Source organism: Blennius ocellaris (assembly GCF_963422515.1).
Source record: "Blennius ocellaris genome assembly, chromosome: 24".
Classification (NCBI taxonomy): domain Eukaryota; kingdom Metazoa; phylum Chordata; class Actinopteri; order Blenniiformes; family Blenniidae; genus Blennius; species Blennius ocellaris.
This window is the reverse complement of record NC_137673.1, coordinates 14,262,908-14,290,407: the sequence shown is the minus strand read 5'-3', so window position 1 is coordinate 14,290,407 and position 27,500 is coordinate 14,262,908. Positions and strand designations below refer to the sequence as shown.

General features: G+C 40.8%; 1 protein-coding gene across 1 annotated transcript in view; it reads left to right on the top strand.

Moving 5' to 3' along the window:
- Window positions 1-27,500, top strand: part of LOC308147464 (interleukin-1 receptor accessory protein-like 1-B) — a gene marked incomplete at its 3' end in the record, with an annotated part of 376,990 nt that overhangs the window by 214,934 nt on the left and 134,556 nt on the right. Inside the window, exon 5 of the mRNA XM_080519603.1 lies at window positions 11,153-11,227. Coding sequence (XP_080375729.1) covers window positions 11,153-11,227 — 75 coding nt within the window. The remainder of the gene's footprint in view (window positions 1-11,152; window positions 11,228-27,500) is intronic.

Below are 27,500 nucleotides of genomic sequence, written 5' to 3'. Positions count from 1 at the left end.
ATAAAGCCCTCCGGCGGGGATTAGCCCAGCAACGGCCTTCTTGTTTGGATTTAATATAGTATCCAGTAGAGGTTGCATGTTGTACTCTTTCCACACAAACCTGAGATGTGTTTCTAAAGTGACCTGAAAACTTCCAAGTCAGACGTTTCAGAGTAAAACTGGTGAAGGGGATGGGTCAACATCTTGCGCACGTTCTGGGACTGTGGCAGTAAGCTAGCGTGACGCTAACATGTGCAGGCAGCACAGAACAGACATGCATGTGCATGCATTTTATTTGAACGCTTGGAGGGGTGGAGCAAGGGTTGATGGATGGATGAAATTGGAGGTATTGATACAAGGATTGGGTTGGTTGATGGTCCCACATGGAAAGAACCTGTATAAACATATATGTTTTAATATTGGTTTTGATATAGGTTTTGAATATATGTGACATGTATAAAATTGGCCGCTTTCCTATATTTTATGTACATATATGCACATATATGTACATATATGTGCATAAAATATAGAAAAATGTAGGAAAACTCTATGTACATATATGTACATATTTGCGCATATATGTACATATGCGCACATATATGTACGCATATATGCAGCATTTATGTGCACATATGCAGCATTTGTGTGCATATATGCAGCATTTGTGTGCATATATGCAGCATTTATGTGCATATATGCAGCATATATATGCAGCATATATGTGCATATATCCTCATATAGGTTCTTTCCATGTGGGGTGGATGGATGGATGAGTCAATTGATTAATGGATTGGTCAATACCAAATGGATAGATGGTTTGAGGATGGATGAATGACTGGCTTGAAGATGATGGGTAGATGGATGGGGCTGTGTATTTGGATGATGGGTGGATGGATGGATGGATAGATGGATTGGGCTGTCTATTTGAATGGATAGATGGTTTCTTTGAAGATAATGGATGATGGATGAGTGGATGAATAACTAGGTTGATCATGGTTACCCACATGGAAAGAACCTATACGAGGATATATGCACATATATGAAACCTATATGCTGCATATATGCACATGTATGTACATATATGCGCACATACGCACATATATGTACATACATGCGCATGTATGTACATGCATGTGCACATATATGTACATATATGCACATATATGAAACACATATGCAGCATATATGCACAAATATGCTGCATATATGCACATATGACAATATATATGCTGCATATATGCACATGTATGTACATATATGCGCACATATGTACATATATGCGCACATATGTACATATATGTACATAAAATATAGGAAAGCGACCAATTTTATATATGTCACATATATTCAAAACCTATATCAAAACCTATGTTAAAACATATATGTTTATATAGGTTCTTTCCATGTGGGTAGATTAGACTGGGTAAATGGATGAACGCTTGATGGACGGATGGATGGAGGGTTAGGGTTGCCTTGATGGACGGATGGATGGAGGGATGGATCGGGCTGGGTAGTTTGAGGATGGATGGCTGGTTTGAAGGTGGGTGGATGAAGAGACGACGGCGAACGGTAGAAGGATGAATGATGGAAGGCTATTGGATGATATTGTATGTGCACCCACATGGAAAGAACCTATATAAACATATATGTTTTAATATAGGTTTTGATATAGGTTTTGAATATATGTGACATGTATAAAATTGGCCGTTTTCCTATATTTTATGCACATATAGGTACATATATGTACCTATATGCACACATATAGGTGTGCATATATGCGCACATATAGGTACATATATGTACATATATGCACACATATAGGTACATATATGTACATATATGCACACATATAGGTGTGCATATATGCACACACATAGGTACGTATATGTGCGCATATATGTACATATATGTACATCAAATATATGAAAACGGCCAATTTTATATATTTCACATATATTCAAAACCTATTTTAAAACATATATGTTTATATAGGTTCTTTCCATGTGGGCAATTACATGTGATACCAATTTCACGTGTTCGCACATACATAAGTTCTTCTTGCATAATTGTTTTTTTAGTTAGTTCTTAGTTATTGTCTTGATATGACAGTTGCCAAAGTGAGATATAGGATATATATGTATATATGTGGAAATAAAGAAGCAGTACAGGAGACCTATATGGCCTGTATATTCACATATATGTGCCTCAAGTTTGCCTATATGTGGCATACATATGCATATATGCACATATATGCTGCATATATGCAGCATATAGGTTTCATATATGTGCATATATCCTCATATAGGTTCCTTCCATGTGGGCACATAGACGAGTGAGTGGATGAAGTGTCAATAGAAGGATAAGAACAGTTCCCCCGCTGCTCTCTTGGCTCCGTTCCGCGGTACTGTACCTTTAAATCTCAGCCTATCCCCCCCCCCCCCCCCCAACCCTTTTCTACATTTCCTCTTAACTTTCCATTAATTAAGCGCGCTGCCATCACGCTGCCTTACCTTCTTGACGAGTGCAACACAAGGCCACTCAATTCCACGGCTGAAACGCAGAAATGAATAAATCATCGACGTTGCTCATTAAGTCGACCCGGGGGGGGGGGGGGGGGGGGGGGGGGGGGGGGGGGGGGGGGGGGCATGTGCCTTTTAAATTGAGCAGCCTCTTATGGATTTGAGTAATTTCTATAATTACTCACTTGACATATTTTGGAGTCTTTTCATCCCGGGGAAAACAGGAACGTATAGCGTGTGGATTTCAGAGTGTGTTGGCAGTAAAAGCTGTGGCTCCGTGTTTGATGTTTGTATCCTCGGCAGAGCTCTCTCTTGTTTCGCGCGACTAAAAATACATCTGTGTGCACGGCGCCGCAAACTCCACGTTGTCTTACGGGAGACGAACCATCAGAGTGGCAAAAGGGGAAAAAAAATGTCATAATGAAACAAACGAATCTACCCACATGGAAAGAACCTATATAAACATATAGGTTTTAATATAGGTTTATATGTGAATATATGTGACATATATAAAATTGGCCATTTTCCTACATTTTATGTACATATATGTGCATATATGTATGCTAATGTACATACATGCACATATACACACCTATATGTACATATATTTTTCCTACATTTTCCTATATTTTGTGCACATATATGTACACATATGTACATATTTGCGCATATATGTACATACGCGCACATATATGTACGTGTATATGCAGCATATATGCAGCATTTATGTGCATATATGCAGCATATATATTGCCATATATGTGCATATATGCAGCATATATGTGCATATATGCAGCATATATGTGCATATATGTAGCATATATGTGCATATATGCAGCATATATGTGCATATATGTAGCATATATGTGCATATATGCAGCATATATGTGCATATATGTAGTCATACATGTGCATATATGCAGCATATATATTGTCATACATGTGCATATATGCAGCATATATATTGTCATACATGTGCATATATGCAGCATATATATTGTCATACATGTGCATATATGCAGCATATGTTTGCCATATATGTGCATATATGCAGCATATATATTGTCATACATGTGCATATATGCAGCATATATATTGTCATACATGTGCATATATGCAGCATATATATTGTCATACATGTGCATATATGCAGCATATGTATTGTCATACATGTGCATTTAGGCAGCATATGTATTGTCATATATGTGCATATATGCTGCATATAGGTTTCATATATGTGCATATATCCTCATATAGGTTCTTTCCGTGTGGGTAAGCATACGTAATTGAAAAAAGGTAATTAAGGTAATGAGATTTTGTTGTTGTTGTTGTTCATATGGCTTTGAAATATATGTCAGGCAGAGAGAAAGGCTTAACTCACTGTAGTTAAAAAAAATTAAATTAATGAGATGTCCCCCCCCCCCCCCCCCCCCAGCTTTCACATTTTTACTCCCAACAAATTGCAGGATCCTTTATTTAAGAGTACAATATGTTTTGTTTTTGTTTGTGTTGTTTGTTTCGGCATTGGGCTGATTGAAGGGTTCTGTGATGAGCACGAATGAGTTGGCAGCGATGAAAAAGAGTTGATGGTAAATACTGGAGTACAAACTCGCAAACAGAAAACTAAATCTATTATAAATAAATAAATAAGACAGTGTGTGTATAGTGCAATGTCAAAGCGATGTTTTTTTTAGTGCGTCTTATGCTGTTGTATGACAGGATCCTTGGTTTTATTAGGATGTGGGCAGATTTTGTGATTTTGACAATGGTGATGGTTCAATTGGTCCAATCCTGAGGTTCTGACCCCAATACGGCCTGACGATGGCCGTTTCCCAATATATACGTATATATTTTTGGTATTGACACGCTGGAACCAGCAGAGCGCAGAAGTGCAAGTTCACCAATGCAAACTGCTGTTGAACCCAATTGAAGAAGGGAAACAGTCATCAGGGATGAGGAGAAACTGCCATTAAAAGCCAAAAGAAGAAGGGAAACAGTCATCAGGGATGAGGAGAAACTGCTATTATACCCAAAAGAAGGGAAACAGTCATCAGGGATGAGGAGAAACTGCTATTATACCCAAAAGAAGAAGGGAAACAGTCATCAAGGTTGAGGAGAAACTGCCGTTAAACCCAAAAGAAGAAGGGAAACAGTCATCAGGGATGAGGAGAAACTACTGTTAAACCCAAAAGAAGAAGGGAAACCGTCATAAGGGATGAGGAGAAACTGCTGTTAAACCCAAAAGAAGAAGGGAAACAGTCATCAGGGATGAGGAGAAACTGCCGTTAAACCCAAAAGAAGAAGGGAAACAGTCATCAAGGATGAGGAGAAACTGCCATTAAACCCAAAAGAAGGGAAACAGTCATCAGGGATGAGGAGAAACTGCTGTTATACTCAAAAGAAGAAGGGAAACAGTCATCAGGGATGAGGAGAAACTGCTGTTAAACCCAAAAGAAGAAGGGAAACAGTCATCAGGGATGAGGAGAAACTGCTGTTAAACCCAAAAGAAGAAGGGAAACAGTCATCAGGGATGAGGAGAAACTGCTGTTAAACCCAAAAGAAGAAGGGAAACGGTCATCAGGGATGTTGAGAAACTGCCATTAAACCCAAAAGAAGAAGGGAAACAGTCATCAGGGATGAGGAGGAACTACTGTTAAACCCAAAAGAAGATGGGAAACAGTCATCAGGGATGAGGAGAAACTGCTGTTAAACCAAAAAGAAGAAGGGAAACAGTCATCAGGGATGAGGAGAAACTGCTGTTAAACCCAAAAGAAGAAGGGAAACCGTCATCAGGGATTATGAGAAACCCAAAAAAATCCCTGATGACTGTTTCCCTTCTTCTTTTGGGTTTAACGGCAGTTTCCCCTCATCCCTGATGACTGTTTCCCTTCTTCTTTTGGGTTTAACAGCAGTTTCTCCTACTCCTTGATGACTGTTTCCCTTCTTCTTTTGGGTTTAACTGCAGTTTCCCCTCATCCCTGATGACTGTTTCCCTTCTTCTTTTGGGTTTAACGGCAGTTTCTCAACATCCCTGATGACGGTTTCCCTTCTTTTGGGTTTAATGGCAGTTTCTCCTCATCCCTGATGACTGTTTCCCTTCTTCTTTTGGGTTTAACGGCAGTTTCTCCTCATCCCTGATGATTGTTTCCCTTCTTCTTTTGGGTTTAATGGCAGTTTCTCCTCATCCCTGATGACTGTTTCCCTTCTTCTTTTGGGTTTAACGGCAGTTTCTCAACATCCCTGATGACGGTTTCCCTTCTTTTGGGTTTAATGGCAGTTTCTCCTCATCCCTGATGACTGTTTCCCTTCTTCTTTTGGGTTTAACGGCAGTTTCTCCTCATCCCTGATGATTGTTTCCCTTCTTCTTTTGGGTTTAATGGCAGTTTTTCCTCATCCCTGATGACTGTTTCCCTTCTTCTTTTGGGTTTAACGGCAGTTTCTCAACATCCCTGATGACGGTTTCCCTTCTTTTGGGTTTAATGGCAGTTTCTCCTCATCCCTGATGACTGTTTTCCTTCTTCTTTTGGGTTTAACGGCAGTTTCTCCTCATCCCTGATGATTGTTTCCCTTCTTCTTTTGGGTTTAATGGCAGTTTCTCCTCATCCCTGATGACTGTTTCCCTTCTTCTTTTGGGTTTAATGGCAGTTTCTCCTCATCCCTTATGACGGTTTCCCTTCTTCTTTTGGGTTTAACGGCAGTTTCTCCTCATCCCTGATGACTGTTTCCCTTCTTCTTTTGGGTTTAACGGCAGTTTCTCCTCATCCCTGATGACTGTTTCCCTTCTTCTTTTGGGTTTAACGGCAGTTTCTCAACATCCCTGATGACGGTTTCCCTTCTTTTGGGTTTAATGGCAGTTTCTCCTCATCCCTGATGACGGTTTCCCTTCTTCTTTTGGGTTTAACGGCAGTTTCTCCTCATCCCTGATGATGGTTTCCCTTCTTCTTTTGGGTTTAACGGCAGTTTCTCCTCATCCCTGATGACTGTTTCAATTATTCTTTTGGGTTTAACAGCAGTTTCTCCTCATCCCTGATGACTGTTTCCCTTCTTTTGGGTTTAATGGCAGTTTCTCCTCATCCCTGATGACTGTTTCCCTTCTGCATTTGGGTTTATCAGGGATGTTGAGAAACTGCCATAAAACCCAAAAGAAGGGAAACAGTCATCAGGGATGAGGAGAAACTGCTGTCAAACCCAAAAGAAGAATGGAAACAGTCATCAGGGATTATGAGAAACCCAAAAAAATCCCTGGTGACTGTTTCCCTTCTTCTTTTGGGTTTAATGGCAGTTTCTCCTCATCCCTGATGACCATTTCCCTTCTTCTTTTGGGTTTAACAGCAGTTTCTCATCATCCCTGATGACGGTTTCCCTTCTTCTTTTGGGTTTACCGGCAGTTTCTCCTCATCCCTGATGACGGTTTCCCTTCTTCTTTTGGGTTTAACGGCAGTTTCTCCTCATCCCTGATGACTGTTTCAATTCTTCTTTTGGGTTTAACAGCAGTTTCTCCTCATCCCTGATGACGGTTTCCCTTCTTCTTTTGGGTTTAACGGCAGTTTCTCCTCATCCCTGATGACTGTTTCAATTCTTCTTTTGGGTTTAACAGCAGTTTCTCCTCATCCCTGATGACGGTTTCCCTTCTTCTTTTGGGTTTAACAGCAGTTTCTCCTCATCCCTGATGACGGTTTCCCTTCTTCTTTTGGGTTTAACGGCAGTTTTTCCTCATCCCTGATGACTGTTTCCCTTCTTCTTTTGGGTTTAATGGCAGTTTCCCCTCATCCCTGATGACTGTTTCCCTTCTTCTTTTGGGTTTAACGGCAGTTTCTCAACATCCCTGATGACGGTTTCCCTTCTTTTGGGTTTAATGGCAGTTTCTCCTCATCCCTGATGACTGTTTCCCTTCTTCTTTTGGGTTTAACGGCAGTTTCTCCTCATCCCTGATGATTGTTTCCCTTCTTCTTTTGGGTTTAATGGCAGTTTCTCCTCATCCCTGATGACTGTTTCCCTTCTTCTTTTGGGTTTAACGGCAGTTTCTCAACATCCCTGATGACGGTTTCCCTTCTTTTGGGTTTAATGGCAGTTTCTCCTCATCCCTGATTACTGTTTCCCTTCTTTTGGGTTTAACGGCAGTTTCTCCTCATCCCTGATGATTGTTTCCCTTCTTCTTTTGGGTTTAATGGCAGTTTCTCCTCATCCCTGATGACTGTTTCCCCTCTTGTTTTGGGTTTAACGGCAGTTTCTCCTCATCCCTGATGATTGTTTCCCTTCTTCTTTTGGGTTTAATGGCAGTTTCTCCTCATCCCTGATGATGGTTTCCCTTCTTCTTTTGGGTTTAACGGCAGTTTCTCCTCATCCCTGATGACTGTTTCCCTTCTTCTGTTGGGTTTAACGGCAGTTTCTCCTCATCCCTGATGACTGTTTCCCTTCTTCTTTTGGGTTTAACGGCATTCTCAACATCCCTGATGACGGTTTCCCTTCTTTTGGGTTTAATGGCAGTTTCTCCTCATCCCTGATGACTGTTTCCCTTCTTCTTTTGGGTTTAACGGCAGTTTCTCCTCATCCCTGATGACTGTTTCCCTTCTTCTTTTGGGTTTATCAGGGATGTTGAGAAACTGCCATTAAACCCAAAAGAAGAAGGGAAACAGTCATCAGTCATTCCCCCCCCCCCCCCCCAGCGAAACAGGCGATGTCAAGGGGTTGTAGTTATCCGCGAATCGAAGCACTCCTCCTCTTTTCTTGCGCGAGCTGCGACCAGCCGTCGCCACTCCCGTCGATCCGCCGCTCGTTTGTACCGCAAAGCCAGCCTCGCACCCCCCCCCCCCCCCCGCCCTCCCCCCTCCCGAGTATTTCCGAAGCGTTGCGGAGATAGAAAACCCTCGCCGCTGCCACTTTGAAGACGAGAACCAATTAGGGAATCATTATAATGAGGAGCCTCTAAGTGCGCGTCTTTTGTTACTCAGCAGCTGTCTAATTGGAGTCGCTGTATTTGGAGGCGGCGGGTGGGGGAGGGGTGGGGGGGGGTGGGGGAGGGGGGGTTACAATGTAACTGTGATCCACTTTTAAATCTTCCCCACAGCTGACGTACGGAGGCTATTTAAATCACATCACATCCTCCAGAAAGGTTTTTGTCGAGTATTTGTTTTCATTTACAGTTATGATCGTCATTATTGCCGCCATAAGCTTTTTTTTTTTTTTTTTTTTATAAAGATTTTCATTTTCCCGGCCGTAGCGGCAAAAAAATGCCGAAACGTCCCTTCACTTACTTCAATGTCGTGAATTGAAACGCTTCGCTCTTACCAAGTAATGTCATCGCCCACATGGAAAGAACCTATATAAACATATATGTTTTAATATAGGTTTTGATATAGGTTTGGAATATATGTGACGTATATAAAATTGGCCGTTTTCCTACATTTTATGCACATATAGGTGCATATATGTACCTATATGTGCATATATGCACATATATGCATATACATGCATACATATATGCTGCAAATATGCACATATATGACAATATATGCTGCATATATGCACATATATGACAATATATATTGTGCATATATGCAACATCTATGTGCCTATATGCAGTATATATTGTCATATATGTGCATATACATGCATACATATATGCTGCAAATATGCACATATATGACAATATATGCTGCATATATGCACATATATGACAATATATATTGTGCATATATGCAACATCTATGTGCCTATATGCAGTATATATTGTCATATATGTGCATATTTGCAGCATATATTTCCATATATGCAGCATATATATTGTCATATATGTGCATATATCCTCATATAGGTTCTTTCCATGTGGGATCGCCCACATGGAAAGAACCTATATAAACATATATGTTTTAATATAGGTTTTGATATAGGTTTTGAATATATGTGACATATATAAAATTGGCTGTTTTCCTATATTTTATGTACATATATGCAGCATCTATGTACATACGCATACATATATGCACATATATGCAGCATTTATGTGCATATATGTGCATATATGCAGCATTTTTGTGCATATATGCAGCATATATATTGTCATATGTGCATATATGCAGCATATATATTGTTATATGTGTGCATATATGCAGCACATATGTGCATATATGCTGCATATAGGTTTCATATATGTGCATATATCCTCATATAGGTTCTTTCCATGTGGGCGCTTTCACTATCCTCATTGCAAAGAGAGGTATTCTGCTCGATTGGAAACAATATCCATCAAAGCTTTACGAGAAGGATAAGAGAGACAATGCACTTTGTGAAATTGGAAAAAAAATATGATTTACTTTAAAAAGGACGACTCAACTATTTTTAGAGACTAAATTATTTTACAGAACTACAAATACACCTTGATGAAGGGAATACTGAACATAACTAACTTTGTATACCTATATATATATATTTTTTATTTACTTTTGATTCCTGTCATTGTGGATATAAATATGTATGCACACTTTTTTCTCTTGAATTTATGTTATTAGTGTGACTGCAAGGCAAGGCAAGGCGTTCACACTCTTGAGATTCTGTTTCTGTTTATTCTGGACGTTTTTCGAATCGCTAAAACTCTGGCAATCTTCATCCGTTCGTCACCATTCAAATATCAAATCGTGCAGCTTGTTCGGCACTTTCCGGCTATGTTCTAGCTTTTTGTAATCTCGTCAACTTTTTGAAATATTTCAACTTTTGTGCAACTTTTTTCCAATGTTAACGGATGGAGAAATGTTTAAATAGCTATAACCTCTTCAAATCTTAACCAATTTCAACCGTTCCACTTTTAAACTGTTCAACTGTTTCAACTTTTAGTAACTTGTGCAACTTTTTGACACTTTTTCAACTTGTTGTAACATTTTCAACTGACACTTTGTCAACTTTTTCCAACTGTTTCAACTTTTTTGAAATGTTTAACTTTTCAAATTTTTCCACTTTTTTTAACTTCTCCAACTTTTTTCTACTTTTCCAACTGTTTCAACTTTTTGAAACTTGTGAAACTTTTTGAAAATTGTACAATTTTTTGAAAATCGTGCAATTTTTTGAAAATTTTGTATTTTTTTGAAAATCGTGCAATTCTTTGAAAATCGTGCAATTTTTTTGAAAATCGTGCAATTTTTTTGAAAATCGTGCAATTTTTTTTAATTGTGCAATTTTTTTAAAATTGTGCACTTTTTAAAAAATTGTGTAACTTTTTAAAAATCGTGCAATTTTTTGAAAACCGTGCAATTTTTTGAAAATTGTGCAATTTTTTGAAAATGGTGTCACTTTTTAAAAATCGTGCAATTTTTTGAAAATTGTGCATTACAGTTTGCCAGCAGCATTCACACTATCATGCATTTGCCGCGGGAAATGCAGATCATCTAGTTTTCTTTACTATTTTCTTTATGTTTTATGATTGCAAATGAATCCTTTGCTGACATGTTAAAAAAAATGTTTTAAAAAGAAGAGCTCCGCTCTGACTCCCAGTCACTCGTCTTCTCTGTCCACGCTTTCAATCTCACATTTCCATGTATTTGTTCCCCTTTGTCTCTGTCCGTTATCGTGGTCTTTAATGAATAAATCATCCATGGAGAAAGATTTTGAATTTAACGTGCTCTTTTCCCTTTTCCCCTCTTTCTGTTTGTCTTCTCTCGCAGCTCCCCTGACGGACAAGCCACCCAAAATCCTCTTCCCTTCAGAGAGCCAAGTGAGCGTCATGGAGCTGGCAGCAGGTACGGAAATGCGATCTCTTATTCTTTCTTTGTCGCGCTGGTGGCATATGCCCGCTCGTCACAATGGCACCGCTTCAGATTCGCAGATTAGCCGACGACTGAAGCCAATTCCCTCCCGGTCGGCCCCGCTCTACTTAACTGTGCCTTTTTGTTTTGCGGCGCTACGCGAGAATGGAACAGACGTGCTGTGTTGCGCTAGCAATGGAAGGGTTTCGTCAAAAACCCGACTTCTTCTGGACTAGTTTGAGTAAAAGTTGGGTTTTACACCGTCGTCATTACGCAAGAACGAGGTACGAAAGCAGGTTACAGCGTTAAAAAAAACAACTGAATTTCTCTATTGGGGGCCCAAAAAAAATGGAGCGCTAATATGTGCTATTAGCTAATAATAGCACATATTATGTGCTAATAAACTATGTGCTAATAAACCCGCGACCTTGGGTTTATTAGCACCACGCGCTAACCAACTGAGCTAAAAGTTGGTTTTGCAGGTGTGGGAAAAAAAAAAGCTTTTATTTTCTCGACAGGCATTGTTGGGTTGTTTATATTACGAGTTGTAGTTAATTATTTTGTCTAGTTTGGTTTGGTTTTTTTGGGTGTTGGTGGTCAACCATGAGTGAGGAATGTGTTGTGTGGAGTCTCATCCTGTCATGAAGTTCCGGTTGCGGGTTTTCATGTCAAAATAAAAGCCTCTGGTGAAGTTAGACGCGACTGTGTGCTGTCTAATTGTCAAACACAGCTCATATACAATGTGCTTACAGTAGAATGTTCAGTTTTAAACCCAGGAAACTGCCTGTTGCTTTTTTTTTTTAAGACTGGAAAAATTTTTTGTCGCAAAATAACACATATAAAATAATAAACACAACTGGTTTTTCCATTTTTTTAATTCATTCATGTCATATTCTTATCAAAATAAGACTTTTTTCACCTAATTGGCATAACGCTAAGAAAAACCTTCACACTGCCTTTGATTCTTTTATTGTCTTCCATAAGATCATCAATTGAAATGAGTCAAAATCCCATTAATTATGAATCCTGACATTGGTGTTGGTGTGAATTCTGCAGAAACAGTGAATTCAGCGAGAAACAACCATCGTTTTGTCTTAAAATGATGGAATCTACCCAAAGTGCCGTGGATAGAAACGTCTCTTTATTGTGCAACAAACTGCTCCACATATCGGTTTCCGTTAATTCGCCGTGTGCCACGGGATAAACGCCCGCTTTGTGCCTGATTGGGGCGAACGCTCGGCTGTCGACGGGAGGAAAATGGGTCGTGACGGGAGGCTCCCCCTTTGAAGTGCGTTTTGTCACAGGCGGCGAATGCGAACCGTCTCACATTAGTAAAACGGTGGCAATCAGGAGATGGCCAGAAAATCGTCGGCGCTGTAAATTGATGACGGATAAAAGGCTCTCCCCCACTTTCTGCATCCGATTCAATGTCCTTTTTTGAGAGGAGAGAGAGAGAGAGAGTGAGAGTGGGGGGTCGTGGGTGGGTGGGGGACAACATATAATAAACACCCTTGTTAGTGCTAGATATATTATTTACAGTTATCACACTGATCCAAATGTTTTCCAACTGTTATGAAATTAAACCAGCCTGAGCAGCTCTATCTAGACAGTAACATGATTTTCTAGATTAAACCAGCCTGAGCAGCTCTATCTAGACAGTAACATGTTTTTCTAGATTAAACCAGCCTGAGCAGCTCTATCAAGACAGTAACATGATTTTCTAGATTAAACCAGCCTGAGCAGTACTATCTAGACAGTAACCTGATTTTCTATAAACCAGCCTGAGCAGCTCTATCTAGACAGTAACATGATTTTCTAGATTAAACCAGCCTGAGCAGCTCTATCTAGACAGTAACATGATTTTCTAGATTAAACCAGCCTGAGCAGCTCTATCTAGACAGCAACATGATTTTCTAGATTAAACCAGCCTGAGCAGCTCGATCTAGACAGTAACATGATTTTCTAGATTAAACCAGCCTGAGCAGCTCTATCTAGACAGTAACATGATTTTCTAGATTAGACCAACCTGAGCAGCTCTATCTAGACAGTAACATGATTTTCTAGATTAAACCAGCCTGAGCAGCTCTATCTAGACAGTACCATGATTTTCTAGATTAAACCAGCCTGAGCAGCTCTATCTAAACAGTAACATGTTTTTCTAGATTAAACCAGCATGAGCAGCTCTATCTAGACAGTACCATGATTTTCTAGATTAAACCAGCATGAGCAGCTCTATCTAGACAGTAACATGATTTTCTAGATTAAACCAGCCTGAGCAGCTCTATCTGGACAGTACCATGATTTTCTAGATTAAACCAGCCTGAGCAGCTCTATCTAGACAGTACCATTATTTTCTAGATTAAACCAGCCTGAGCAGCTCTATCTAGACAGTACCATGATTTTCTAGATTAAACCAGCCTGAGCAGCTCTATCATGACAGTAACATGATTTTCTAGATTAAACCAGCCTGAGCAGCTCTATCTAGACAGCACCATGATTTTCTAGATTACACCAGCCTGAGCAGCTCTATCTAGACAACAACATGATTTTCTAGATTAAACCAGCCTGAGCAGCTCTATCTAGACAGTGACATGATTTTCTAGATTAAACCAGCCTGAGCCGCTCTATCTAGACAGTAACATTATTTTATTGCATGAGTACAAATTAGCAAGCAAGTAAAAAAACAAAAACAATGATAACAAAAGCAAAAACAAAACAACACAAAACAAAAAAACAAAAACATGATTTTGATAATCTAAAGAACAACAGCAGAAAACAGGAAAAATCAGTCGCAAATCTCATTGATAAGGAGTCGAGGTGTGTGTGTGTGTGTGTGTGTGTGTGTGTGTGTGTGTGTGTGTGTGTGTGTGTGTGTGTGTGACGGATCACAAGAAACTCCATTCAAATGGAGGTTATCAGAGAGCAGGAAGTCTGTCCTGGGTCTCCACCATGTGCTGGAGAACAATGGAACATGGAAGCTAGTCTTTAGCGTCTGCTTCCTGTGTGTCTCTGCTAAAGGACCATTTCTAGAATGACTTGATGTGAATGAGACTTGTTTTGTAAAACGTCAGGAGTCGTCAGATGTTGTTCAGTTACTGTGTGATGTTGTCTTTGATGTGATATGTGTAGGATTGTGAGTTAACAAGTTAGTAAAGCAAAGATTAGCATGCAGACCCTGTGTCTGTGGCAGAGCTAACGTTGGTTTACAGGTTGATTACTGCTCCTAATATCATTATCTATAGAACTCAATCACTGTAACAGAATCAACACATCTTCATAAAAGTTAAACGGTTCTATCATAGCATCAGGTTCAACTAATCATCTTTGTTAGTTACCACGTCTTTAATATCTTTGAAGGAGTTTGGTTGCCACTTTGCTGTGATCTTGCGAGATGCAATATTTTGAAATACTGTACCAGGCTGAATTTAAATCACGACTTCGGATTCCTCCTCACTCGTTTCCCACCTTCCGCACCCTCTGATATTCTCCCTGGAGTCAGCAGCTCCGTATACATATTATACGAACGCTGAGTCGATTCCCGAGCCGCCGCCACTTCCTGTCGAGCTCTTGTTCATCTGCATTGGAGCCCCGGTCATATCCTTCCAGGAACATTTTTTTGAATATTCACCATGAAATACAGAAGCGCCAATGGCTGGAGCTGACAGTTAATTAGGGAGGGAAGTCCGATGCTCCGCGATACTTTTCGGGCTCTTGTTGTGGGAAGAAGAGACGAGGTGGCGCCAGTTAACCCTCTGGGGCCGGCGGACTCACCGGCGCGTCCTCGTCACATGAGCGTCTGAAAAGGCAGTAGCGTCACGGCACAGCGTCGTCTGGTCCAGTGTTTCAATCCGTGTCCAAAGTGCAGATATAAAACTACAAGCTCGTTTTTAAATGACGTTGATCGCCCAAATAAAAGCGGAGATATGAGGAAAAATATGTGTGACCCTTTTGTAAATAGTTTTACAAAAACGCCTGAGGCAGTGCTTCTATTTCACTGTAAATATCTGTACAGAACTGTATGTTCAACTTTTCAACTATTTCAACTTTTTGAAACTTGTGAAACTTTTTGAAAATCGTACAATTTTTTGAAAATCGTGCCAATTTTTTGAAACTTGTGAAACTTTTTGAAAATCGTACAATTTTTTGAAAATCGTGCCAATTTTTTGAAAATCGTGCAATTTTTTGAAAATCGTGTCACTTTTTGAAAATCGTGCCATTATTTTTTTTTAATTGTGCAATTTTTTGAAAATTGTGCATTACAGTTTCTATTTCACTGTAAATATCTGTAGAACTGTTTGTTCACTCCTGTTTTGATACATTTTAGTTAATAATAGTTTAGATTTACTTCACAAGTAAACAAAATGATTCGTTAACCATGTCTGTGACTTTTATAGTCAATAAATCTGTTTTTACCACCCGAATTTGTACTTTTACGGTGTTTTTAGATCCACTGTTTCAATACAGCATGCCAAAGTGATGAAAATACTTCAGAAATGCATTTATGAGGTTGTCCTGAACAAAATGACACCAAAAAAGGCAAAGTTTAAGGATTTTATAATCTGAGATATAAAGGAAAAATCAATTGTAGTGAAAAGCGAACAGAGGGTTAATCAGGGGGGTTCTTCTTCATTTATAAAGTAGTAGCTCGTAATCGATTGGGTCTAGAAAGAGTTGATTAACGGGCGTCTCGCTGGATCTGTCGCTCCACTGCTTCGACTGGCGGAGAGATCAGACACGTAATTCACTGGCCAACTCCTCAAGTGCGGGATTTGTAAACCCACTTGATTAACTCTCCGACGCCGCAGCGCGTCGCCGCTCTTCCCTTTTTCAAATGAACGGCGGCTTCCGTCTTTATTTCACAGTGACTCCCGCCGGCTTTGATCTTGTCGGCTTTGATCTCGTCGTGATGCCATCTTCCACTCTTTGCGTCTCTCTTTTGCCTCGGGTAGAATTCACGACCAGGGGAATACCCACAAAAACGACCCCCCGTCATCTTGAATGGCTGTTAAAACCTGAAAATATCGCTTTCCACCCCCCCCCCGACAGTGGACGACAAGGATTGCATGTTTTTGGCAAAATTGCCAGAGAGAAAACATGGCGACGGTGATTCAGCCCCAAACAAAAGGTTCAATTGAAGCGTTCCGCGTCGTGCATCGGTCGTTTTTTCAGTCTGAGCAATTGGACCGATTGTTTCGGCGTATTGACTCTCGACCCTCGTCTCGTTGCGCCACCGTTTTGGGATTCTCTAATGTTTCGGGGAGACCCTTTTGGGCGAGACGAGTGTATTTTTCGGTCGACTGCCGGACGACGACACGACAAGCCATTAATTAACACTGGAAAAAGTCAAGGACGCTTCCCTGGAGAAGCTGGAAACACAGCTTCTCGTTCCAAGAAGAACGTGGCTCAGACACTGCCATGACCCCAAGATTCTCAAATCTCCTTTAACCCTTTGTGTGGCGTTCAGAAAAACGTCCCTATGTGGCGTTCGTGGCTGTTTTCATCCACTCACTTTGACGGCCGTAAAATTACATCAGAAGAATATTTTTTTTCTACTTTTTTTTTTTTTGGCATAAATCTGTTAATCAACCTCAGTCCTGATCAAAACTACCAAATATTAAAAAACAAAAAACATTTTTTAATTAACCCTTTAAATGCCCATTTAGAAGATGAAGTCACTGATTTTGGGAGGGAAAAAACACAAAATTGTAAAATTTTGTAAAAGTACTTTTCCCATATCACTGACTTTATCTTCTAAATTGGCATTTAAAAGGTTAATTTAAAAAAAGTAATACTTTTTGGTATGAGGACTGAGGTTGATTAACAGATTTATGTAAAAAAAATGTTAAATAAAATATTTATCTGATGTATTTTTACAGCTGTGGATGAAAACAGCCACCAAAGGGAGTTTTTTTGAAAATCAGATTTTGCACAAAAACTAAATTTGCTTCAAAGATAATTACATAACTAATCTTTGACATATCCAAGACTGTAAAAACATGTAAAAAAAATCCAATATCCGATCACATTTTATATTGAAAATGAGTCATTTTGTGTGTATTTTTTCCCATTTCAGTGCCTTTATCTTCTAAATGGGCATTTATAGGGTTTATTTTGATTTTTTTTTTTTTATATTTGGTAGTTTTGATCAGGACTGAAGTTGATTAACAGATTTATGCCAAAATGTTGAAGAAATATTTATCTGATATATTTTTACAGGGGTCAAAGTTAGTGGATGAAAACAGCCACCAACGCTACAGAAGTTTTTTTTGCCGACAGTGCATTATTGACCGAGTGGAAAATTTTAAATCACATTTTTAAATTGCATGTAAAAGTAAAGCTTCCTCAGCAAAAATCATGCCATTTGAGCCAAAACAGTGAAAGTTTTGGTCAAATTAAGAGGAAAAATGACACATAGTGGACGTTTTTGCCCCCAATGCCACTCAAGGGTTAAACTGTCTCTAAATCAATTCTTGAGATGTATTAAAATCAAGCACAGAGCTCATTCGGACCCTTTTTTAATACTTCCTCTCATGAACATGCCAGATTTTGACCGATACCGATTTTAGCCGCACATTGATTGGCCGCAGGAATGAACAGTCTTAGCGATAGCTTAGCGATAGCATAGCGGTCCTTTGAAGTCCTCACATGAAAAATGTGAATAAAGCTGTATACAAACACGCCCCCTTGAAATTTTAAATGAAATACAAGGTCAATTTTATGGCGTTCAAAGTTTATGCTAACCCTCTTAGCAGTTAGCCGCTAAATTCAACAGAGGTGGGTTTATGATAATCGCCTTTTATGTTGACGAACAACACAGGAGCAACTCAAAACAATCACCTTCAGGCTAACCGCCAGCCCCCGCTAACCACTAGCTCGAGCTAGCCGCGATATTCGATTTAGAGGTGGATTTATGATAAGAGCTTTCACTCTTAAACTCCAGATTTTCAGTTGGAACTGAGGTCCAACACGACCATACATGTTTTAACGAGGAAAAATGGGATTTTCCAGGTGATGACTCCCTAAAATCAAGCACTTTCTTTTGTGTTTCTACTGACCGCAGTGTCGCTTTAAATTATCGGCAGGATGCTAAAAACTAGACTTGACAAGTGGTAAAGTAACTCTTTGTTTTGACAGATCAGCTGATTTTACATTAGACAGTGAGAGGAAAATGCTCTAAACCCAGCTAATGCTAATGAGTCGAGTGAAATTCTTGCTGCTCTTCACCGGAGAGAACGGCTTTGCCTGATGCTAACGCTAAAGCTAATAATTGTCTCAGTAGCAGCACCGGGAGAGAACAGTTTCGTCAGCGAACGCTCCGATTTATTGATCCTAATCGACAGAAGGATCATTTCTCGGTGTGAAATGCATGACCGGACTGCGCGGATCCGTCGAGAACGACCCCGTGTGACATCATCGGGTCGAGTCGAGGCCTTATCGGAGCTCCAATTCGAGAACTGCTGATGCCAGCCGATCTAAAGTAGAGTCCCTCGGGTCAGCACTGCGAGGAGCGAGAGTCTTCCACGTCTCAGCATTTTCATTTCACACGTTCGACATTCAAATGTGTGGAAGTTTCGACATGAAGTTTTGCGATAAGCTCTTCCTTTCCCTTCTCCTGTCACCCTGCGTTCATCTTTGAACTTCTTCACCGGTTTCTTGTTTTCTTTTTGACCCTCTGGGGCCGGCGGACGCACCGGCGCGTCCTCGTCACATGAGCGTCTGAAAAGGCAGTAGCGTCACAGCGCAGCGTCGTCTGGTCCAGTGTTTCAATCCGTGTCCAAAGTGCAGATATAAAACTACAAGCTGGTTTTTAAATGACGTTGATCGCCCAAATAAAAGATATGAGGAAAAATATGTGTGACCTTTTGTAAATAGTTTTACAAAAACGCCTGAGGCAGTGCTTCTATTTCACTGTAAATATCTGTACAGAACTGTTTGTTCAGTCCTGTTTGGATACATTTTAGTTAACTAGTGTGAATGCAAGGCAAGGCAAGGCTTTCACACTCTTGAGATTCTGTTTCTGTTTATTCTGGACGTTTTTCGAATCGCTAAAACTCTGACATTCTTCACCCGTTCGTCACCGTTCAAATATCAAATCCTGCAGCTTTTTCGGGCACTTTCCTGCTAAGTTCTAGCTTTTTGAAATCTCCTCAACTTTTTGAAATATTTCAACTTTTGTGCAACTTTTTTTTCAATGTTAACGGATGGAGAAATGTTTTACCTCGCTATAACTTCTTCAAATCTTCACCGATTTCAACCGTTCAACTTTTAAACTGTTCAACTGTTTCAACTTTTTGAAACTTGTGCAACTTTTTGACACTTTTTCAACTTGTTGTGACATTTTCAACTGACACTTTTTCAACTTTTTGACAGTTTTTCAACTGTTTGATACTTTTTCAACTTTTTCAACTTTTTGAAACGTTTTTAACTTTTCAACTTTTCCCACTTTTAACTTTTCCAGCTTTTTTCTACTTTTTCAACTTTTTGAAAATTGTGTAACTTTTTGAAAATCGTGTAACTTTTTGAAAATCGTGTAACTTTTTGAAAATCGTGCAATTTTTGGAAAATTGTGTATTACAGATTTGCCACCAGCATTCACACTATCATGCATTTGCCGCGGGAAATGCAGATCATCTAGTTATAGTTTAGATTTACTTTACAAGTAAACAAAATGATCCGTTAACCATGTCTGTGACTTTTATAGTCAATAAATCTGTTTTTACCACCCGAATTTGTAATTTTATGGTGTTTTTAGATCCACTGTTTTAATACAGTATGTCAAAGTGATGAAAATACTTCAGAAATGCATTTATGAGGTTGTCCTGAACAAAATGACACCAAACAAGGCGCAAGGTTTAAGGATTTTACATCTGAGATATAAAGGAAAAATCAATTGTAGTGAAAAACGGCAAAAAATGCTTCAGGCCCCGAAGGGTTAACGGTACGAACCAGAAATTGGCCTTTAATCACTCCTCAGAAGGAGCTACACCCAAGAAAAAGTGACTAGTGAACTGTTGTTATTTAAAGCCGCATCAAATTACAACATGCAATCATTTGCTAGTGGCGAGGTCGTATTTTTCAAGAGCAGGTCGGGTTATTGTGCCGGAGAGATTCTCGTTCCTCTGCTTCAAATCAAAGCTGTGGGATGTGGCAAATCTGCATTTGTTTAGTAGATTTCAACACGTTTGTAGCCCATTAAGAGGAAAATCATGAACTGTCGTTAGACAGCAGAGGAAATGTCACCTTTCGCCCCCCCCCCCCCCCGATAAAAATCTGGTGAAAAGCCGGGACAACAGATGGTTTGGTAACGCGGGACCTTTGCTTGACCTTTTGTCGATCAATTAATGTTGATAATCCCATTATCCGGGAACAGATTTCCTCGTGTTGCTGCATGGCTTTGATCTTCAAAAACCCTACTGTATTTGGGATCTCCTCTCATTGGTCGAGCTACCGTTGTCAACGTTTAATGGTTGTTGTACACGTGCGTGGCGTGTACAGTCACGTCGTGCTTGACACTCGTTAGAAGAGGTTGACCACTGGATTATACGTCACCACTTTTTATCCCCCGCCATAGCCGATAGGCCCCGAAGGGGGATCTTGAAACAGTTTCCGTACGTCCGTACGTCCGTCCGTTCGAACGTTTCTACCTATATCTCAGCAACCCCTGGGCCCACAGTGACCAAACTTCACATGTGGATACATCTCAGAGGGGGAAGGGATACTATGGTGACCTTGACCTAATTTGCATATTAAGTAGGTCACAGGGTCACGAAGTGCTTAAAAACACATGTTGGGCTCTGGAGGCCTAGGTTTTTGAGCTAGGGCTCTGAAATGTTATACACACATGATACACACTCCAGGGATAACCTCCAGTACACCAAGTGACCTGACCTTGACCTTGATGATTGGTAGGGTCTGAAGTTTGCTCGTCATGGTTGCACAATACATGTATTTTCATATAAACATTTCTCCTCATTTCTCAGCAGTTCCTGGGCCCACAGTCACCAAACTTCACACATGGACACTCCCCCTGGGGAGAAGGGGCACCATGGTGACCATGACCTCATTTGCATATCAGGTCACAGGGTCACTTAGTGCATAAAAACACCTTTTGTGCTCTGGAGACGTATTTTGACATAGCTTATGAAGAAGACCTTTCAGATTCTACATAATGATCTACTAGGACCCATGGAACACCCTCTAGTGTACCAAGTGTGCTGCCTTAGAGCTGGCTTTGTGAGAAAATAGAAAGCCCTCCAGCGGGGGAGTAGCCCAGCAACGGCCTTCTTGTTAAAACACTTTGCTGTGCATGTTTGGAGCTATTAGCAGTGTGTGGCTCAGTTTGGGGGGAGCTGATGCTAACGTTAGCCATTTCTGACTCAAAGCTAAATGATTTCAAATGGATTTTTCCACGTTTGGCCAAATTATAGAGAAAAAAAAAGTGAAGCAAAAACAACTTATTTATATAAACTTGATAAAAGTCATGTTAACTGTTTTGGTTTTAGCATGCTAACAGGCTAAGGTATTAAAATGGCTGACGGACACACTTGTTAGCAGGACCACATCAATTCTAAGAATTTTTATTTTAAACATGAAAGTATTTGATCAACACATAACTAACTGTGATATTTCACGGTTTCTTCCTCCATGCGTCATCCTCCCCGGAATCAATGTGAGATTATTTCTCTCAATTAGTGGGTATTTATTCATCTCAAGTTATGTCACGTCTGTGAGTGATCATATCTGCATTTCTGGCAGGTTTCCTTACAAGTGGAGGCCCTGGGGGGGGTGGGGGGGGGGGGGGGGGGAGAGTCCAAGATCAAGCGAGGAATGACGGTAGAAGGGGTGGGGGTGGGAGATCATTTAAGATTCATGGAACGGATGAAATATGATGGTGTCTTACCCTGGGTTATTACAGATGAAAGTGGTTACAACACGGCACGCTGTCCCAAATGGTTAATATGGCCAGTGGCGAGGAGGTATAAATCTTGACTGTCAGATTAGGCTGGCGGTGATTTGAGAGTACGGGGCGGGGGGGGTGGGGGGGGGATTGTTCTTGGCAAAGACACTCAACCCGTTAGCGTTTTTCCGCGATGACGTGAGGGACAGAAGAACAAGATGGGCTAAATGATCAAACGGCTTTACGTTCTATCTCCACGTCTGACCTCGAAAGTCAAACTGAAGTCCCGCCAAAAAAAAAAAAAAAAAATCTCACGGAGGCTCTTCTGTATGAAGACATATGGCTTCGTCTCCATGCCAACAATGCGGTACAGGCCCATTAATCACCAATCGGCATTCGGCATGCAGAAAGCCTATTTTTTTTGGGGGGGGGGGCGGTTGGCATTGTCGCTGACTTTAAAAGGCTTAAGCGTTCCCGGAGTGTCGGCATTCGGGAAGGTCACGGGTTGGCTATGCTTTTGTAAATCGGCGCTGAGGTGTTTTACCCATCGCCACTAATTCAATAAGTGTAAAGCTTTAAGCAAGGAGAAAGGAATTAAGCTAACGAATACCAGGGTGATTTCACCTGTTCCGATTGAGGATTAATTCGCCTCCCGGTTTTTCATTTATAACCGTCGTCATTTGTACGGCGGAGTCCAACTATATTATGCAGGTTTAACGAGTGCTTCTCGTCGGCAATCAACTCTCATCCGATGAATAAAGACGTGGCGAAAGTGCCGTTTGCACTCTGGACCGGCGTTTTTTTGACCCACAGGACGGATGTTGAAGTGCTCTTTAGTCCGTTTTGTCCTTCGCCGTTTAACTTGAGGATTCCTTGATTTTCGCAGATAAAATAAAAGGGTCTGACTTCATGAATCGTGTTGAAGAATATTAAGAGACAGAATTTGGAGACTGTATGTCATCTGGTTTTTGCCCCTAATTCACACCGCACTCATCCGATTGGCCAATACGCCAACATAATGAAGTGCAATCAAGTCAACGGCTGCAATTTGTTGACCAACAAATACAACCTCACATCTCTTGCGTCAATATTTGACTTGATATTAGCGTTAGATTGACATGATAAGGTTTAGATTTGACTTCTTTGAACCAAGTATAATTTGCATTTTTAAGCTTTCGTGGCCATTGACAGATGTTTTTTAGACACTTTTCGATGATCGCGCGACCAATTTTCTGCTGTTTTACCTCATCAAATTCAGCCCAACGTTTCTTATAGGAAGAAATAATCCAACATAAGGCAAATTAGCATCACCAAGGCAGAAGATACTTATTGCTTGAAGTAATTGTATCGATGGCTGCATAATAGGATAAGCTTTAATATCATCTGTACATGTGTTCACATCAGCTTTTACATTGGATTAAGTCAGTTTTTCTCAAAGTGTTGGATACACATTCATTAGCTGTATTAAAGAACTATAACTTTCACCACTAGGGGGCCTCTCTCAAACTAGAAAAAGGCAACATAATTGTAATGTGGTTTATAAATGCACTGTATTTAAATTAAGTTAACATTGGCTGGAATTGTGGGGGTTAATTCCAATTTTTCTGAACTGCTTTGATGTGCAACGTTTTACTTCGGCAGCTCCACAACAAAACCAAAGTGGAACAGGAACTCGGTAGAGCACGTACCTTCACCAGCGCCAACTTGCTACGTCAACGTTAAATGATGTTCTATTGGTTCCCGTTCTTTTGCGTTACTTGAACGCACCATGAGAGAGCGGTGGCATGTGATTGGTTAAGAGTAGAGAAGGGGGGTATGGGAGCAGAGTTACCAGTGTGCTCGCAGACGGCGAACAGCAGCTGCAGGCCTGCGGTGCATCTCCATGGCCATCTCCCTTTGAACTCCTTTGATCTCCTCCGAGAGATTGGCTTTTGTTTCTTTTCTTGTCTTTCTTTTTCTTTTCTTCCTTCCTTCCTTGCTTCCTCCCTCCCTCCTCTCTCTTACTTTCTTTATTTTTGCGAGGTGGGAATGGTATGGACTAGCTGGAACCAGCAGATGGCAGCAATATAACTTTATGGATGCAAACTGCCGTTAAACGAAGAGGAAGAGGAGCCTCTCTCATCTGCTTTGCATGCCCAATTTTTTTTGCAGTTTTTCGGGATTTATTCAGAAAGTTATCTGTTAACATCCCAATTTCTATTTGATTGGTCCTTGTGTGATCAAAAATCATCTTTGAAGATCAGTAATTTGGTTAATGGTTTGTCAGAGAAGAAAATACATATAAATGAATAAACACATACTCGCGGGTAAAAACATAACCTTCGCCTCAACTTTTGTTGGCAAAGTTTAAAAAAAAGAAGAAGTAGACCTTGCAAACTTTTCCCCTCATCGCTCCCGTCCGAACTAATTGCCCTCGCCGCCTCTCCGGGCCAAACAGGTGGCCATATTGGTTTCCGTCTGGCGGCGGCGAGGCGACTGCGCGTCCAGGTTGGAGCAGGATGACAGTGTCTCCTCTGCGCCCCGGAGCGTTGACCTCGGCTGGTGCTGCCGCTTCACTCTGATCCGTCCAACGGTCTCGCTAGCGGCCGCCCGGGCCAACTTCCTGATTGTGTAGCGTGCGGAGCGAGACAGGAAGTGTTCTCTGATGTGCAGCCAGTGAGGCCGGAAGGCTCTGGGACATGGGGGGGGCGTGAGGGGGGGGGTTCTGCATGTGCTGTAGCGATCACATCCTGGTCAGATACTGGTTGGTTGGTTTTGATTGTGTAAATTTCAGAACATCTGTGGAGTACGATTAGCCAGCGCTCGTGCAGATTAACCCACATGGAAAGTTCCTATATAAACATATATTTTTTAATATAGGTTTTGGATATAGGTTTTGAATATATGTGACATATATAAAATTGGCCGGTTTCCTATATTTTATGTACGTTATGTACGTATATTTTGTGTGTGTGTGTGTGTGTATGTGTGCGTGTGTGCATGTGTGTGTGTGTGTGTGTGCGTGTGTGCGTGCGTGCGTGCGTGCGTGCGTGCGTGTATGTGTGCGTGTGCGTGCGCGTGCGCGTGTGTGTGTGTGTGCGTGCGTGCGTGTAAGTAAGTGTGTGTGTGTATCTGTGTGTGTGTGTGTGTGTGTGTGTGTGTGTGCCTGCGTGCCTGCGTTCGTGCGTGTGCGTGGCTAACATGCAGTCCCACATATGCTAAAACACACACCAACACTTGCACAAACGCACACGTGCACATTCATGCACATAGGCAAACAGTCAAACTGGTATACACACACACACACGCACACGCACACGTGCGCGTGCGTTTAAAAAAAATATATAATGTTTCATTCTCGGCTAAATTCCTAGTCGAAACAATCGTCACACACTGTGATTGGCCAGTCACACAGCGGCTCAGGTGTTCTTCAGCTCGCCTCTATTTCGGTTTGTATGATATTTAACGACATAAGTGTGAACTTGCTTCGTAGCGTGCGCAGTACGGTTGACAAGACGGAGCTGAAAACGGCTCATGTCGCGTCGGTCACTGCCTCCACTCCGGTCGCATTTTCTTTATTAAATTTTTTTGTACCGTCTGCTTGCGCTTCGTTTGGCTGCTGCTGTAAAGTCAATTGGAAAAGTTTGCTCGTACTGAACGGCCGCGCTTTTGAGAAGAACAAGTGCGTTCTCCTCTGTTTGATCCACGGGCGCTCGTGCTGCAGGGAACATGTGCAGTGAAATGCCGTGTGATGTTCGTCTCATAACGGCGATGAGTCAGGCGGCGCCTTGCTTCCACACCTTGTCTAAAGAAACAAGATTTTCCCCTCCTTCAGCAGTGGGAGGTATTACCATCCTTTGACCTCGCCGGGGACCAGAATAGAACAGGGCCAATGTGCGGAACAGAAATTCACGCAACACAAAGCCGATGTCCTTTGATCTCGTCAGCCTGCTGGCTTTATTGACATTGACTGAATTGTGTTTGAGTAATATCTTTTTTTTCTTTCGCGTGACTGCCAAAAACACTTCAGTCCATCACGCATTTATATGCAGGCTCTCATTAACCTCTTCTCTAATCTCTTTATTATCATGAGTTAGAGCGACAGTAATGAAAGGAGGGATTTGTTCTTTGTTTTTTTGTCTTGAAGGCAGCAGATGTTGCAACGGTTGCCTTTTTGACCCGATGAATGTGACGCTTCAGAACAAGTAATGCTCAGACTCAGAAAGGAGAAGGGTTGTTGCTTTCCAACATCGTGACGTGCCCAACACTTGACAATAGTCGGCGGCAATTAGGGATGTAAAGATGCATCTGGTGACAGTTAAAAATCCATATGAATTAAATTTGAAAAAAGAAAAAAAAAAAAAGTATTGCAGCACAACAAACAGCAGAAGTGTACTGTGTCCAACGAGTATATAAATATATATATATAAGAGCCAGTCACGGATTGTTTGAAGGCTTTGATTTTACCAACATAAAGAAAATAAAGATTCAAAGTGTCAGAGCATCTTATCTCCATACAACACATTTATATGATGCTATGTGCTAATGATAGCAATTTGATTCGATTAATTAGAGGTTTGCATTTCCAGAAGAAAATGCAAGTGTGAATGCTGAAGATTGAATAAAGCGGATGTCCTTTGACCCCAGTGTCTGCGGTGGTGCGATCACATCAGTACAAAGGAGATCAGCAGCTGTTGCCATGGAGATGATGAGATAAAAGATTTTTTTGGTTTGCTCTGCTTTGATCTCCATGAGCTGCCGCTCTCATCCGCTTTGTATGGGACATTTTTCGTACTTTTTTGTGATTTATTAAAAAAACTGTTAAAGATATAAAAAGCATACAGCATAGCAGCCGTCTCATGAACTAGCTGGAAGCTGGATGTTTTCATATTCCAACAAGTCAAATCAGTCAAAGATTGCAGGAGATATAGCGCAAAGAAGTCAGAATGATGAAAAGATAAAGATTTGGATCACGGAAACAGCCATAGGTTAGACGCTTTTCCAGTTTCCAAAATGGAGGTTTCAAAATGATACTTCGTCTTCTGCTTTTGTCCAGCTAGAGTCGTTTAACAAGAACGTTCTCAAATATGGTCCTCTGCTATGGAATTAAAATATCGCTCTACTTTCACCCCCTGACGCGGCTTGAACGCTCAAGCCGCGTCAGGGGGTGAAAGTAGAGCGATATTTTAATATTTAAATACATACAATTTTTTAATTGTATGTATTTTTTTCTTTTCTTTTCTTTTTTCCACCAAGTCTTTCTCTGTCAAAGCCACTATTTGGCTTTGATGTCTACTTTGATGTTCCTGCACAGGTTGGCAACGTCACCTCGCCTATGGTTCAGCGTTGTTCCGTTCCTCTGTTGAGAAAGTTACAAGTGGTTACTTGACC